At 40.1% G+C, this 17,166-nt stretch overlaps 1 protein-coding gene across 2 annotated transcripts in view; it reads right to left on the bottom strand.

Annotated features, from left to right (window-relative positions):
* Nucleotides 1-3,404: 3,404 nt before the first annotated feature.
* The window catches only part of LOC130927910 (zinc finger protein OZF-like), a 36,334-nt gene continuing 22,572 nt past the window's right edge, over nt 3,405-17,166 (bottom strand). The window contains exons 2-3 of one of the 2 annotated variants that reach the window (XM_057854028.1): nt 13,157-13,237; nt 3,405-5,093 (exon numbers count right to left, since the gene is read on the bottom strand). In XM_057854028.1, the coding sequence (XP_057710011.1) occupies nt 3,901-5,093; nt 13,157-13,237 (1,274 nt within the window). In that variant the 3' untranslated portion in view covers nt 3,405-3,900. The remainder of the gene's footprint in view (nt 5,094-13,156; nt 13,238-17,166) is intronic. The other variant, XM_057854029.1, reaches the window with a different exon arrangement.

The raw sequence follows: 17,166 nt of genomic DNA, 5'->3' as shown, positions 1-17,166 counted from the left end.
GCGAACATATGTGTCAACTTGTGATATTTCGATGCTTTGCTCTTGAGTTTCTACAGTTTTTTCTCTCTAACCTTCTTTGCGCCACCCTTTTCTTTTTTTGCCACCACCATCCATAAATTTTATGCTCATTATTTTACGCTCGTCGCTCGTTTGCTTTACCAAAGTAGGCTATTCTGTGCTTTCTTCGTTCTTCTATCAGATTGGCGGTTAACAGCTATGCGCATTGCTGCGACCTGTCGGACTGGATGCGAACTGTAGATAATCATAGAGGATAGGGGGGATAAAAACAGTGATGTATGTATGGCGGCCGCTGGCCGTCCAGAGCACCGGCCGTTCTGTGATCCTCCAGAAGCTACAGATTACCAGTCCACCCCTGTTAGTACAAGTAAATCAATCTTATCAAGAGAGTAGCCAAAAGATGTACTTAAGTAAAAGTAGCATTACTTCCAAATATTACTCACATTAAAGTAAAAGTAGTAAGCGCACTAGTCAAAAAGTATTGGGAGAAAAGAATACTGAGTAACTGCTTCATTATTTTGACTTGACCTGCTCCAGTAAAGTCTTGTCACACGATCTGGCCAGTAAATGAGAATTAAATCATGTGGAAAAAGAAAAGGAATGATTTAGATGACACGAAAAAGCAGAAAATCAAGCCGTGTCAACATGACAGCTATCTAACTGATGGCAGTCGTAACAACAGGTGAAATGGGGATTCTCTTTAGAAGACTTTTATATGCAGTCCGAAAGTAAGGATACATTCTGGTGTTACAGGACAAGTCTGGCTAATTGGAAGACTTATTATGTATCAACAATTCAGTGTTTGTAAGAGGTTCACAAATGGAAAATAACCTTTCGTTCATGTCCACTTTAACTCGGATCCTCCGCACTTTGGCAGGCATATTCCACTCTCCATATTGATCATAAAAATCATAGAATGCAGTTAACCAACTATTCATTTTCTCTGGCAAGCAAGGGTCCCCCCACGAGACCAGTGGCCAGTCATTGTTGTCTCCCACCTTAACATCCCACACGTGTCTTCCCGAGTCCAAAGCACAACCCAACCCTGATTCCCACTGGAACCTTTCCAGATTCTTTGGATGCTGCTGCTGTGCTTCTTTTAAAGTCAGACAGCTCAGATCATCGGACAGACCGAGTTGTGGATCGGCCGTGTTGGGGTCCAGAATGACGGGACTGTAGGCAGGCGTCTCATTCAATTGTTCCCACACTTTGAACATAAGGTTGCCCACGTGTTTGGCTTCGTCCAGCAGACCACCTCGGAGATTCTCCGGTTTATTGGGGAGCTCCTGGATCCTGCTCATTGCAGTCTTGAACTTCTTCATGGTAAGTGGTGTTATACTTGTATAGTGCTTTTCCACCTTTCAAGGCCCTCAAAGCGCTTTACACTACATCGCCATCACCTACTAGTGACGCGGCACTTTGACGAGTTCATCAACCTCTGGGTTAGGGGGCAACTACCCTACCACTGAGCCACACCACCCCTGTAATTTGACCACAATAAAGAGGAGTGCTTTGGCCACCCGTGCTCATGCTGCATTCGAGGAAGTTGGGAAGTCGGACTTATCCCATTCAGATGGTACCAGTTGTGACCTGAAAGCGTTCAAAGCGTTTTTTATTTTGGCCATCAAAAGGGATGTTGACCCCCAGCAAACCTGCCTTCTCATAAACGATCAAATAGTAGACGAAAAACGACGGCTAAAGTAAATAGACCACAATGTAAATTGCCTTCTTTAGTGTTACTATTGGCGGTGTGCTTTTCAACGGGCAGCGCATTTTGTCGAGTGACGTTTGATTGAAGCAACTCATGAAGTTGGGGTACTTTTTTTTCCTGACTTCGCGACTATGGCCCCCCTGTTCGAGTGGTGTTCCAATTATATTTATCCTGGTCGGAGGTTGGAATACTCCGCTTGCCTTCCTCGAATGCAGCATCAGTCTAAAGAGTCTTGACTGAAGACTGGCAACATAGTGAAACGTGCATTTAGAGGCTGTGGAAACAGAAGAATTGGGCAAATGAGTTTCCACAAATTCCCTATGAAGAATGAGGAATAATACAAACTGAATATTCACTGCTGGCTACGACAAACACACCGGTGGAAAAAAATATCACTCCGCCCTGCAGTCCGTTACCGACAGAGCGACCGGATTTCATACTGCAGTTATTGACATGCAATGATTTTTGCAATGGTTGCAAAGTTATAATAACTTCATCCTGAAAACATAGCTAAAACTATTGAATGCATGGGTCATCTGTGAGTTTCATGCGTGTATGTGTTGCTTTTTTATTGGCATGCTAGGACAGGCTCATTGACTTGCGCTAGCTTAGCCACTTCGGAGCCCTGAAACTAATAAATAAATAACTGCACGGAATTTGTTAAAATCAACTCCACTGACTAATTCAACCTTTTTCCAAAGAGGAGAAAAGCATATATAAGTCGGAGTATAAGTCACATTTGGGGGGGAAATTTACTTGATAAAATCCAACATGTAGAACAAAACAAAAATAAAAACAAAACAAAAATACAATAGAGAACAACATGTTGAATAAGTGTACAGTATGATCATGTTACATGATGCATGAACAACAAAATGCGAACGTGGCAGTTATGTTAACGTAACATAGCTATTAAGAGTTATTCAAATAATTATAGCATAAAAAACATGCTAACAAGTTTACCAAACCATCAGTGTCACTCCAAAACACCAAAATAACATAATAATGTGTTAATAATTTCACACATAAGTCGCTCCAGAAGTCGCACCCCCAGCCAAACTATGAAAAAAAAAACTGCGACTTATACCCTGAAAAATACAGTACCTTAAAATTAATCGTATTTTGAATGGAAGATGACAAGTGCGTTTTTCCTGTGTTTGGTCCATTTCAACAGCATGAAGACAACGAGGAAGTTACCATCAGATGTGGATTGTTTCAGCAGCTCCATCGCGTTGACAGACGCGCTTCTTTTTAAACTAGTTTGCCGCGTCTTGGCTGTGTCGACACAGTTCAATGAGTTCATTCATCAGTCACGTGATTTTCTTGTAGCGATACGCCCATGAGCTCGGCGCGCGCGCCGGCACATTAGTGTCACTGGACCCATCACTAATTATTGGCACATTGAGCACAATCAGTTGCATTTCAGCAAAGAAATTTAAAAAATGAAGCCAAAGCCAATTTCAGTCTTTTACCATTTTAAAGAGAGTTGCATTTTTACAACATACAGTACATGGTCCCATGGAGGATATGTGCCACTACTACCCATTTGCATGATGTTATTCTGTCTAGAAGGTCGACAAAAGCTGCCATTAGCAATTAATTAATAATAATAATTAATAATTCACTAAAATCAACAATGATAAAAGAATCTCGTGAGGCTGTGTTTTGGAATCACTTTTAATTTTTTTTTTTTAAATTTGGGGTCTACGGTTCCAAAAATTACCATTTATTAATGTAGTTTGAAAGAGAGAGAGTACGATATATATAATGGCGCTTGAGAGTTACATCGAGTGAGCCTATACTTTTGGCAGTAGTGTGGATGTACAGTACATCATCCAAGGATCGGACAAAGCACATGCAAGCCACCAAAAGTGCCAACCCGCAACAGGTTTTGAGGAAGCTCTACAGAATACAATTGTCCTGCATGCAAAATCTGATGAATCCAGCATGGACGACAGGCAGATAAAAAGTCATTAACCACTGCTTTTCACACCAACACACGTCTCTTAATTTGATCCTTCAGAGTGAATCCTTGACCACAAACTGAGCAGGAAAAAGGTTTTTCTCCAATGTGGATTCTTGTATTTTCAAGCTATTTTTTTTTAGTGAATCTTGATCACAAACCGAACAGGAAAAAGCTTTTTCGCCAGTGTGGGTCCTTGTGTGTATATTCAAGGTATTTTTTTTGAGTGAATCTTTGAACAGGAAAAGGGTTTTTCGCCAATGTGGGTTCTTCTGTGTTTTGTTAAATCTCCCGCCTGAACAAACCCTTTTCCACAAACTGAGCAGGTAAAAGGTTTTTCGCCAGTGTGGATTCTTGTGTGTATTTTCAGGGTATTTTTTTGAGTGAATCTTTGACCACATACTGAGCAGGAAAAACGTTTTTCGCCAGTGTGGATTCTTGTGTGTATTTTCAAGTTATTTTTTTGAGTGAATCTTTGACCACAAACTGAGCAGGAAAAAGGTTTTTCTCCAGTGTGGGTTCGTTCGTGACTTTGTAAGTTTTGCTTTTGAGCGAATCTTTGACCACAAACTGAGCAGGAAAAAGGTTTTTCACCAGTGTGGGTTTGTTCGTGACTTTGCAAGTTTTGCTTTCGAGTGAATCTTTGACCACAAACTGAGCAGGAAAAATGTTTTTCGCCAGTGTGGGTTCTTGTGTGTGTGTTTAAGATGCTCTTCTGTGTGAATCTTTTTCCACAAACTGAGCAAGAAAAAGGTTTTTCACCAGTGTGGGTTCGTTCGTGACTTTGCAAGTTTTGCTTTTGAGCAAATCTTTGACCACAAACTGAGCAGGAAAAAGGTTTTTCACCAGTGTGGGTTCGTTCGTGACTTTGTAGGTTTTGCTTTTGAGCGAATCTTTGACCACAAAGTGAGCAAGAAAAAGGCTTTTCACCAGTGTGGCTCCTCATATGTTTACGATAAGTATACTTATTAGTAAAGGTTTTCCCACACTGAGAGCATTTGCAGAGTTTGTCGTCACAGTGAGATTTCTTATGACCATCATCATTGTAAAGTGAGTGTGACGTGGTGCCATCTCTGTCTGATGGAGCAATGTAGATGTCCGCTTGCAATCCTTCTGTTGAGCTGCTGCTGCTACTCCCCCAACTTGGAGGCTCAGCCCCTCTGCTGGCCTCACTCGGACCATCTTCACTCTTCAAGGGCTCACCAGTCAAACTGGTGATACCTTCCTCCTCTTTACCAAATGGTAGCTTCTCCTCCTCCTCCTTTTTGATTTGAAGTTGCTTTTCTCTCTCCTTCTGTTGTTGACAGGGCTCGGGCTCCTCCTCCTCTTTGATTTGGAGGAGCTCAACATCCTTTTTAACGCCAGGAGATTCTGGCTCAGCACCAATATAGTTTCTGAAACCTGCAAGACACAAGAAAACCACTGATATATTTACTGACCACCACCGTGTCATCAGCCAGTCTTTTCTTTGTGCCTGGCCAACAGCCAACATGTCAGCGGTTTGGAAGTATTTTCAGGTATCAAACGGTGTTGTTTTCGTCAACGATGAGGACAACAAAAACATTTCGTTCACGAACATTTTTTTCATGACAATAACGTCACGATGACAAGCTGAAAACGCATCTTTGATGACTTTAATGTGACGAAAAGATTGCCAATTTACATCTGACAAGACGACAACATGAAAATGTGCCATTGTAGCTGTCATATGTTCACAATGCGTGACATTTGACAGTTTTGCACGCAGTTTTTTTTGTGCTGTAGTCATTCAGCCTGCTACCGAGCCAGCCCTCATTCACGTGACTTGGGCACACCCCCACCATCCCCTGAGGCAGTCCAGATGAGCAGTGATCTAACATCAACATTAATGGCGGCTCCAGGCATGAAGATTCATAGTCGGATTTTAACTATAGTCCGACCGAAAGAAGCGTGCAATGCACTGTCCCTGTGGGAGACAACTGTTGCGGCTGTGGCCACATACTTGGTGGAGAAAATACCTGTAATACGAATCTGAAGAGGCACATCAAAGTTCGACACACTGATATTTTTGCAATGATAAGTTGTTACAAGTCATTTAAGATATACACCTCTAGTTTTATTCAGCAAATGGTCCGTTATCATTGTAATATGTAGTTTTCACATTTTTGGTGTAAATTGAGCGCTGAGTTTAGGCTAATATTTTATTTTATTTGCCCTTCTATCTTTTTGATAAGCCTTTGAAAGCAAACAATGTGCAGCCTGCTAAGATCAAGCTATGGGGAGAACATTTGGCCATATTTGATCATGTAGCACGCGCTTTAACCTGTATTCGGATTGTCTAAAAAAACAATGTAAAGGCGTTTTGCTTTTCCCCATCGGTTTAAAATGACAGCAAATCTTAATTGACCTGCTGTTTGTAAGGTTGTACTTTGGATTATCATAACAGTCTGTAATTGAGCCCATTCCCATTGATTGTTAACTCGTTTACTTGCAATGACGGTAATAGACGTCCAAACGTTTAACCTTTTAATCATTCTGCTGCAAAGTTGTCAGTTTGCAGGTTGGCAGCGAATATTAACATTCTTTGCCAACTCTCCGACTTTTAATGAATTTGACGTCTAGCGTCGTCAATGGCAGCCGATGAGTTTGTATAAAACGCTCAACAGGCCAGTTGCAGACTCTTTACAATAGTCTTTTTCATGGCTGAGCCAATATGTGTTGAATTACAACATATGTACTACTGTAAATATTCAGATACTCTTGTCAGGTATATAATATTGAATTTTTTTAATGGAATTGGAAATGCATCTCTCTCCCCCCGTCCAGATCCCTGAGGTCAAGATGCCTAAAGAAAACAAGAAGAACAACAGGATACAGTCGTCTAGTATTGGCACAATGTCCAAATACAAGCCAGACTCGTTGGAACAATGTGCCAAAGAAAATGCGCTTGGCCTTTGGATTGGGCGTATCGGGCTACCTGCTTCCATAGGTGAGTTACTGCAGTGCAATTCAATTTGGACTTGTTCTGAGTGGGCCAGGAGTTGGTTATTAGTTTTGTGTTGTTTTAAAGTTATCAGGGTTTGGCCTATTTTAATTTTCAACCATGTTATGTATGCTTCCTAAAGATCCTTATAAATTGTAAGCTATATATGACTTGTACAACTCTGCACCACAGGAATTTTATTTTCGGGCATTCATTGTGTAAATTTCACCAAAATAAGGCTAGTGTTGTGAAATTATGTGTTTACTTGACTGTCAATGTTCATTCCAAATTGTTGGCAACCTTTAAATACCTGTCCTCTTCAGATGATTTACACGGCCGATTGGTCTGAGCAGTTTTAATGTATCACATGGGAGTATGACATACTCCCACTGTGATCATTCAACGTGCCTCGTTTATTAGGAGAAAGCAGTGAATTAGAGCTGAAACGAGTACTCGAGCAACTCGAGTAACTCGAGTTTAAAAACTGATCCGAGTAATTTTATTCACCTCGAGTAGTCGTTTATTTTGACAGCTCTAAGCATCACGTTTTGCTCGGACTACTTTTAATGCGGGACAACGCGCTGTCACGTGCGGAGAGGAAGAAGGGGGAAAAAAAAAACTTACTGCAGCCGACAGCCGCCACAAACGACGCCGACATTGCTAAATACTAGCCTGCACGATGCTACGTTGGTAAAAAGTAGCGTCTGATGCGTCTCATAGAGATCACATGTATATTGAACTAGATGTGAATTGACAGACTCGGCCGCGTCTGGGCAGCGTTAGTAAACAGCTGCCATCTTAAAGCAGTAGAGCGCTAAGCGCTAATAAAGAGCGCTAAGCGCTAATAAATAAGATTAACGTTACTGTCGCTACTAGCTCACGTCACGTTAGCCCTGCGGAGTGCTAGGTTTCTATTAATTATGACCACTGTCGATGCGTGGCTAACGTGTCTTACATACAGGCTTTAACATAACATAGCATTGTGGAGTGATGAGGGTGTAAAATAAAAACAATCATGCTAACTATCAATTTTAGCTCAGTAGTCATTGCTGGATAAAACACCAAATAGCACTGGTCCTTAATGTGCTCCAATACAGTCTGTATCATACATTTATTTTGAACACTGCAAAAACTCAAAATCCTATCAGGACTTAGAGTTTAGACTAACTTAAAACTTAACTAGAACTTAAATCTGGCTTGACACAAAGAGAAATTCAATTGAAACAAGTGGGAAAAAAATCCTAACTTTTAAGTGATGTGTGTTATCAAGCGTAATAGCATTTTTAGGTAAGATATATATATACATACATATATATATATATATATATTTTTTTTTAATAAGAGCTCAAAGTTTTTTGAGTGAAAGCAGTGAATTAGTCTTTTTTTAAAATTCTAGTTACATCTGAGATGCAATTGTTGGCTGTTTTCAACAATATACATCGAAAATAAAGACATTGATTGACTGAAAATGGTTCAAGATTAGATGAAATGTCTTGTTTTCTCATGTATATTTATAATTGCTCTTCACCTAAAAATATATTTGTTTTATCCGATTACTTGATTAATTGATAGAATTTTCAGTCGATTACTCGATTACTAAAATATTCGATAGCTGCAGCCCTACAGTGAATAGGAATGGGTCATGAGAGGACAGAAGAAAAGAGAAGGAGAGAGAGACAGAAGAAGCACAAACAACAAGAACTACATTGGGCTGGTGGCTCGCCTCAAAGCGGACCGTCAGCTCGATCCCGAGATCCAACTACGAGCTTTTTAACTGCAGCAACTTCAAGATACGCTATTGGAGCTTGAATTACCGACGACAGCGGGATAAAGTCCCTCTGAATGCCGCCGAAAGGTCTCCATGACGTCGGGTGAAAGTTTGGAGAAGCTCCCTTAAAGTGCGTATGACACCAAAAGGCATGCTCATTTCATATTTCACGCTGTGTTTTATGCTCCTGAATGCAATGGACCGGTTGGATGTGTGCGGAGAGGATCGTTTTATATATTCAATTTTTGAATCCCACGCCATAAAAATGAGTGACTTCCGGCTCCAGTCTTGGGTTTAGGACGAATGCGAATGTGACGCCACCCAGGTCAGCATCTCACAATACAGCATTGCTTTATAGAATGCAGATGGACTGCGGATTCAGCTGATTTTGCTGATTAATTTGTTTATCTTTCGCATCACGCCAGCCAAATGGCTGCAGGCTTTTGTAGCTGCAACAGAGAGAGGTGTGTGAGCCTTTTTGGTTTTCAGAAAGTTACCGTTCACCCTGAGATCGGCCAAAATAATTGTCTGACAACTGTGGGACCATTGGACTTACAAGGAAGTGAGTAAACCTCGTGTTTTGTATGATGTCAAATACTGGGATTATGGCACGTTTTAATACGGAGGTGGATTGCATTTTGTGACTGACATGCTCCTTGTCCACCGAGAATGCCACTCGGCCGACAACTGGCTGCTTGTTACGGGTAAGCATGTCGGCTAGCTGTCACGCCTCCTGGTTTGTTTCCGCTCTCTGAAGCCAGGGCAGAGAAATGACAAAAGCCCAACTCCGGTGGCATAAAATATAGTTTGGGAGGTGCAAGAAGTGGACAGTTTTGATCATTATGGGGTAATTTAGCCATGTCGTACTGAATAAATCCATTTTTAAGATGTCATATTCCATTTAGCTCAAGACTGTTATTTGTCATGACCATACCATTTATTTAGCAATTGGGGAAAAATACTGCGATAAAAAGAATATTCTGTAAAAATATTGAAGTAGAGAGGCTGAAACAATGACATTTTGCGGCTCTCTTTGTCGCATGTCCCTCGTTCTGAATAATTCCCCCTCAATGGGCTGAATCCTAAATCAGGTGAAACCATGACCTTGCTGACCTCATCCTCCTGTTGGGGATGCTCTAGCCCTAAAATGTTATGTGTGGCTAAACGGCTGATTAAAAGACCAATTTCTCTTCATCTGTGTGTTGCCAAATTGTTGTATATAGTCGAATTGTCTCAAAATATGATTCTAATTCACATGATAATGCTATTTAAGAGTTTTTTTTATCCTGCAGTAGGCACTTTAAGCTCTGCTGCCTGATAAAACATTCTTCGCATGCTCATCCTTCGTTAATATTTTTCTAATCATTTTATAAATTGTGATTTATTGACCTGTTTTGCACATTGTTTTAAATAAAACAAGGAATGGAATCATGTTGTCCAAATGTCTTACTGCGATCAATATCTGCGATAAAAAAGAATGACATACTATTTTTGTTTATATGTATGTACATATGTATATAGTATTTCCTTGAAACAACAAAATTTGTGTCATCCCTTCTGTATTCGGCAAATGTAATATAATTTGTAATTTCACCTGATTTTGGTCACTCAAGTGGCCGGCGTATGAATCTATACCTCACGCCAACACAGGTTGACAGGTTGTTATCATTTTGTCCACGAATGATCAATGAAGTGATATGAACAATTATCCAGTCTCATGTACGTCTCATCTACGTTGTGCTGAATCCATTTTTGGAGATTCCGTGGGGTCCTCTGGCTTGATTTCGCAGTTTTAACTTTGTCAACACACTGCTAACTTTAACCACAACTGATGAGGTTTTTCCTAAACCGGAAGTTCGAGGCAGACATTGTCCATGATGGCGTCGCCCATATTTCGCTCAGGAAACTTGTCTATACTTTTTTGTTGTTGTTGTAAATATTGGTTCAGAATTGGCCGCAGAAATTCCGGACCAGGACTCTGACCAATACTATAAAAGAACACTTCAAGCAATGTCAAAATATACAAAAATTTAAATTGTTGTATAATGGTCACAATGTAATGAAATTTACTGACATTCACTGCTTTTAATGTTTCATGCATTAGTTACAAAAATTGTACAAAAATTCTCTCAGGCTTAAAGAGCATACGACAGGAGAAAAAAAAGTCTTAAATAGCATTATTATGTGAATTAGAATCATATTTTGAGACGATTCGACTATATACAACAATTTAGCAAAGCGCAGATGACGAGACATTAGTTTTTTAATCTGCCGGTTAGCCACGCCTACCATTATAGGGCTCTAGCGTCCCCAACAGGTGGATGACGTCAGCGGGAGACTGGGCTCATCGGTTTTACTATTCAGCGCATTGAGGGGGAATTATTTAGAACGAGGCAAACGCGACGAAGACAGCCGCGAAATGTCATTGTTTCAGTTTCTCTACTCCAATATTTTTACAGGATATTTTTATCCAAGTATTTTTCCCCAAAAGCTAAATAAATGGCTTGAGAAGGACCAGTCAGCCCGTCGAGGGGGAACTATACACAACGAGGAAAACGCGACGAAGAGAGCTGCAAAATGTCATTGTTTCTGTCTCTTTACTTCAATATTTTTACAGGATATTCTTTTTATCCAAGTATTTTCCCCAATTGCTAAATAAGTGGCATGGTCATGACAAATAACAGTCTTGTGCTAAATGGAATATGACGCACTTATTCAGGACGACATGGCAAAATTACTCCATAATGGTCAAAACTGTCGACTTCACCTTTAACCTTTACTGTCGCATCCCCCCAACGATATTTTATGACACCTAAATCAGACATATGTCATTTCCCTTCCCCGGCTTTGGAGAATGTAAACAAACACAGAGGCGTGACAGCTAGCCGACATGCTAACACGAACCGAGTGATTTTTCAAAGTCTTCGAAGTGGAAAATCACACATAACTAGCCCAGATTATTTGACATGACGACTTGTTTCTCGATTGTCTTTGCGGAACGGCAAACCGCCCGGCGGAGAGCAATTTACAGTTTGTTCCCAGGAGGAGGGCGGCTGCAGTTGTTGTGCAGCTAACGTGGAGCTAATGTGCATGAGGAGAGCTTTTTACAAGCCTATCAATGATCAAACGTAAGTAGTCCTTTATTTAGAGAAAGTTTGTAGTGTTTACTTTGTAATCGCTGTATTCGTATTTGACATAATACAAAACAAGATGTTTACTCACTTCCTCGTAAGTCCAATGGTCCCACAGTAGTATGGCTTGTTTTGGCCAATATCCACGGTGAATGGGAACCTTTTGAAACTCCCAAAAGGCGCACACGCCTTTCCCTCATCAAGTAAGATTTTTCTGCAGCTGTTTGGCTGGCATGATGCGAAAAATAAACGTATTAATCCACAAAATCAGCTGAATCCTTAGTCCTCATACACAACAGTACGGCTGTTCAGTGAAGAGGACGCCTTCACCCGTACACGTCACAGCCCCTCCTCCTCAATGCAAGACCGAAGCCGGAAGTCACTCATTTTAATGGCACGGGATTAAAAAAAACTAAATAAATATAGCGATCGCTTCCACACACATCCATACCATTCAGGAGCATAAAATACAGCGTGTATTATGAAATAAACATGCTTTTTTGTGTCACATGCACTTTAAATAAACTACTACTTCAATGTCAAGTTAACAGTTCAAAACAGTAAATAAAATACTCAAGTCCCCATTCTGTGTCAGCAGCTTTAAACTACAGTACATTCAATTACTTTAATGTTGTGAATTAACTGTTAAAGTTGTTAAAATTGCTCCCGTTATTCCATAATTTCCCTTCTGTCTACTTTCGACATGTGAAAGTTTTAAAACTGTTCCATCATTTGAAGATAGATTCAAGTCAAGATTTTGGCGATTTAAGAGTATTTTAGATAAAAAGTTAATTAGATACGCTTCAACAGAGCCCTCCTGAGAAGTCTACTGCTTTAAGATGGCAACTGTTTACCAACGCCAGCGAGTCATTTCGCATCTAATTCTCTATACATGTGCTAACGCCGCCAAGTCTGTCATTTCTTATCTAGTTCTATATACATGTGATATCTACCATAGCATTATGTGGGCATAGTTTGTATCAACATGGGCGAAGTTTGTAGCAACTGGGCGTTGTTTGTAGCGGCTGTCAGCGTTTTCGTATCAAGCAGCATGAGTGGTGGATATTTACTCTCTGTCGACTCCTCATTGCATCCCGAAGACCACGCTGACTGTGTTTTAGTTCCGCATTACTTAGAATATTTAAATAATCGGAATATGGATGTTTGTAAATCGTTCTCGAATCTTCAGCTGCCGAATCGGAAATTTTACACACCTTTAATTGTCACACCCCTATGAGTAAATGTTCCACTTGATTTGGTGTGGTTGGAGCGACCAAATGTTTGCCGTCAGTGTGTTTGACACAACGTTACTCACTTGTTTGCGCTACTAAGTGTGTCTGTTCTACACTTGTAATCTACCTCATGTAATTACTTCAAACAAAGCAAATTTGTTTACATAGAAAGAAATCTTTCAATCTGCAAACAATCGTCAAGTCGATGCCGTGGCGCAAACCTTACGTCGGTTCACAAGTCCATTGCACAGCTACTAAGAAAGTAAATCCACTATAAATTAGACTGAAAGACATTTTTGTACTTGTAAGAAGGTACCATATTTGATTTCTGCCTCATCTAAAGGAAAAAAAAAAACAATGCTTGGGATGACCTGTAATGTGAACGGACTCTTCCTCCTTGATGTATGGGGACTCCTGGTGCTCAAGACGACGGGCTTGGCTGACATCTGGGTCTGCAAGACCACAAACACACGGGTCAAATATTATTTCTTAATTTGCAAACTTGTTCAAACTTGATAAACTCAAACCTTGTCCATTGAGCTTGATGAGCCAATGACAGACATAATTATTTTATGCAGTTACAAGGGGAACAAGAGTGCAAGAATTAAATAAATAAATCTTGAAATAAATGATAAAGTATTGAATACAGATTGAACATATTTAATGAATGTTAAAACAAATGACTAATCCGACTAGTGATTTGTGTATGTTTCCCTCTAGTGGTTGCCCGTAATTGCAGGGGTGTTTGCACACCGAAACCAGCAGTGTCAGTCAATGAAGGGTGTGGCGCACCGCCACACCATAATAAAAGCCGCCACATCTTGCAAGTTGCAAGTGAGATGGTTGTTTTTTCTAGATTTAAAAGATACATTCTAATTAATCATTTTTAATTTGTATAATTTAACATGACATATATCTAAATATATTTAGCTCATTATCTACGCACTATTTCCCAGAAGTTGTCTGAAATAGCACATCAAATAGGAATTGTTCCTTTACACTCTTTATTTTGAAAATCACAAACGATCGCAAACGATTATCTTTTTTTTTTTTCTCGTCAAATGAAACTGGCCAATTTGAAGGCCTAAACATGCTCAAAAACTCACCAAAATTTGCACATATGCGTCGTTTTGCGTAAATTTAGGTAATATTGCAACGTTAAGAAAAAATTAGGGCTGTCAAACGATTAAAATTTTTAATCGAGTTAATTACAGCTTAAAAATTAATTAATCGTAATTAATCGCAATTAATCGCAATTCAAACCATCTATAAAATATGCCAAATTTTTCTGTAAATTATATATATATTCTGTAATATAATTTGTTGGAATGGAAAGATAAGACAAGATGGATATATACATTCAACATACGGTACATAAGGACTGTAGTGGGCATTTCACTCTACTGTCATTTAAATCTGTCTATGCTGTCCTCACTCCGAAGCGTCTACTTTTTCCAAAGCTAGACAGCTAGTGAACGACGCCTTAATAATCAGACTTCTTCATTTTTCATCTGATTTATTAATAAAATGGCCTCAAACAACTGTCCTTTTTAGACCGTAGTGAAACTACAAAAAAAAGTACACAAGCATTGCATTAGCAACAACGTTAGCTTAGCACGCTATACAGGTTCACTAAACATAAACAAAAAGCGTCTCATACAAAAAATATAACATTTCGCTTACTAACATAATATGTACATTCTTTACAACAACCATACTTACGGACAAATCTTGTCCAAGGATCATATACGCACAACAGTACAACGTAGGCGTCAGCCCGAGACGTTGTGCAGCCATATTGAACTGGCAAGAAAGCAATAAACCATGTCGCAAAGCGACCACAAGAGTTCGCTGTTAGACAGCACAAAAAACCTTGCTGTGAAACTTACCAAAAGGCAGAATACTGTCTGAGCGGGACATGTGCATTAATTGCGTCAAATATTTTAACGTGATTAATTTAAAAAATTATTTACTGGGCGTTAACGCGATAATTTTGACAGCCCTAGAAAAAATTTAACAAAATGGCTCAGTGGCGCCCCCTTGAATTTTAAAAAAAAGGCCTATAACATTAGGGTTTTTCAGCATAGAGCGATGAAATTTGGGGGGTCTATACCTTGTCCCAAACCGCTACAAAAAGTCATTTACACCCATATTCTAAACCCAACAGGAAATCAGGTATTTTGGATTGAATGTGAACTTTTAATCTATTAACAGAGTGCACATTTGAGACTTGGTGCCTAGGGAGTTAGTTGAATCCTCCTCAAAATTGATGAGAATGTTCATGGGACATATGAGATCTTAAGTTGTCAAAATGGTGAGTTTTCATTCACGGGCCTGACCTGGGCGGGGTGCCAGAGTCGGGCGGGGTGCCAGAGTCGGCCATTTTTGGGCAAAACACCAAATTCAGAAAATTATTAATAACTCTCTGATACAACGTTTAACCTTTTTCATGTCTGGCATGTATGTGAGGTATCCCAGTCTGAAGACGACTGTATTTAAATATTACCTATTCGGCATGGCGCCCCCTAGTGGGAACAGGAAATGCCCTTTTTTACAAGACAGGCTCCTCCTCCAAGGGAAAAAAATCTATTGACCTCAAACCTGCATCGGGGAGCCAAATGACTTATGTTCAGGTGCCTGATGAAAAATATTGAGGTTTCGTTGAAGCGGAGGGGTCCAAACAGGAAAGTGAAAATTACTAGCCATTTTGTCTCACCACAAGTTTTGAACAGTCACAACTTGGCAGATATACACGATATCTGCGCCAAACTTCCCGTGCTTGGTCAGAGTCTTACCTTGAAGAGTCCTGTAGTGGTCATTTACATCAACTCTGTAGCGCCAACTAGTGGCAGAAGAATTTGAGGCCTTTACATGCTTTGAAACGCACCAAAATTTGCACATACATGCAGCTTCGTGTAAATTTCGATAATTTTGCAACATTGTGAAAAAAAAAGATAACAAAATGGCTCAGTGGCGCCCCCTTGAATTTTTCAAAAAGGCCTCTCCTATTAGGTTTTTTTCAACATAGAGTGATGAAATTCAGGCAGTCGATACGTTATGCAAAAGTGCTCCAAAAAGCCTCTAGCATCCATATTTCTAACCCAACAGGAAATTGGGTATTTTGGATTGAATGTGAAATTTTTATCGATTTACAGGGTGCACGTTTGAGACCTTGGTGCCTAGGGAATTAGATGGATCGAACCTAAAAATTGGCGAGATTGTTCATGAGACATACAAAATCTTAAGTTATCAAAATGGTGTGTTTTCATCCACGGACCTGACCTGGGTGCCAAAGTCGGTCATTTTTTCGGCAAAACACCAAATTAAGAAATGACTATTTCATATCTGGGAAGTATTTGAGGTATCCCAGCCAGAACATTGCATTGAAATATGACCAATTATTTCTGGCGCCCCCTCGTGGGAACAGAAAATACCCTCTTTTATGAGACAGGCTCCTTCTCCAAGGGAAAAAAATCTATTGACCTCAAACCTGCATCAGGGGAGCCATAAGACATGTGTACAGGTGCCTGATGAAAAATGTTGAGGTTTCGTTGAAGCAGAGGCTCCAACAAGAAAGTGAAAATTACCGTCTTCATTTCGTTTCGCCAAAAATTTTAGACAGTCATAACTCGGCAGACATACAACATATCTGCGCCAAACTTCCTGTGCTTGGTGCGAGTCATACCCTGAAGGGTCCTGTAGGGGTAATTTTCATCAACCCTACACCACCAACTTGCGGTAACAGAAAGTCACTCATTTTATTGATATATGTCCAGTTCTGGTCAGGTTCGTCATTGTAGTTAGACCTTTAGCAAGACTACAATTTGAGGGCCCATGTCCACATGTCTCTGACTGTTGCCGTGACAACCCTTTGTTCACCAATAAATGCAAATATATTTTTACAGGGACTCTGGCAGCTTATAGAGCCATGGAATTTGGCACACTTGATCGTATTGGCCCAAGATTCATTTTGGTTTTGAATAAGGGCATGGCTGCACAGCTCAGTAGCGCCTACTTTTTTTGTAGTACTCTCTCTGATTGAGTTTTTTTTTCTCCTAAGTGCGTGAATGTATTTCTCATCCCAAAAAAAGAGGCGAGTTTCGAGCATGTTAGCTTCTCATGAGGTGATTAGAGGGAGGCGATCTGTCACCACCCTGACCTGCGTGTCGTTCGAGTTGCGTGACGTCCGAGTTTCGCCAAACTGTGAGGGCCCGTTCAGTCCTGCTTGCAGGCCTAGTCCTGTTTGAAATAGAGCCGGGCAGTAGACCGAAAATTTACCGTTACCGAGATTCTTCACGATGACCGACGTAATTTTGACCATGTCGGTAAATTTGGTGATTTAATAAAAAAAGAAAATATTGCCTTTTCATTCCGCTTTGAC

The sequence above is a fragment of the Corythoichthys intestinalis genome, chromosome 13 (assembly GCF_030265065.1).
Source record: "Corythoichthys intestinalis isolate RoL2023-P3 chromosome 13, ASM3026506v1, whole genome shotgun sequence".
In the NCBI taxonomy this organism is placed as follows: Eukaryota; Metazoa; Chordata; class Actinopteri; order Syngnathiformes; family Syngnathidae; genus Corythoichthys; species Corythoichthys intestinalis.
The sequence above is the reverse complement of the archived record's forward strand: the minus strand, read 5'-3'. Positions and strand labels throughout refer to the sequence as shown.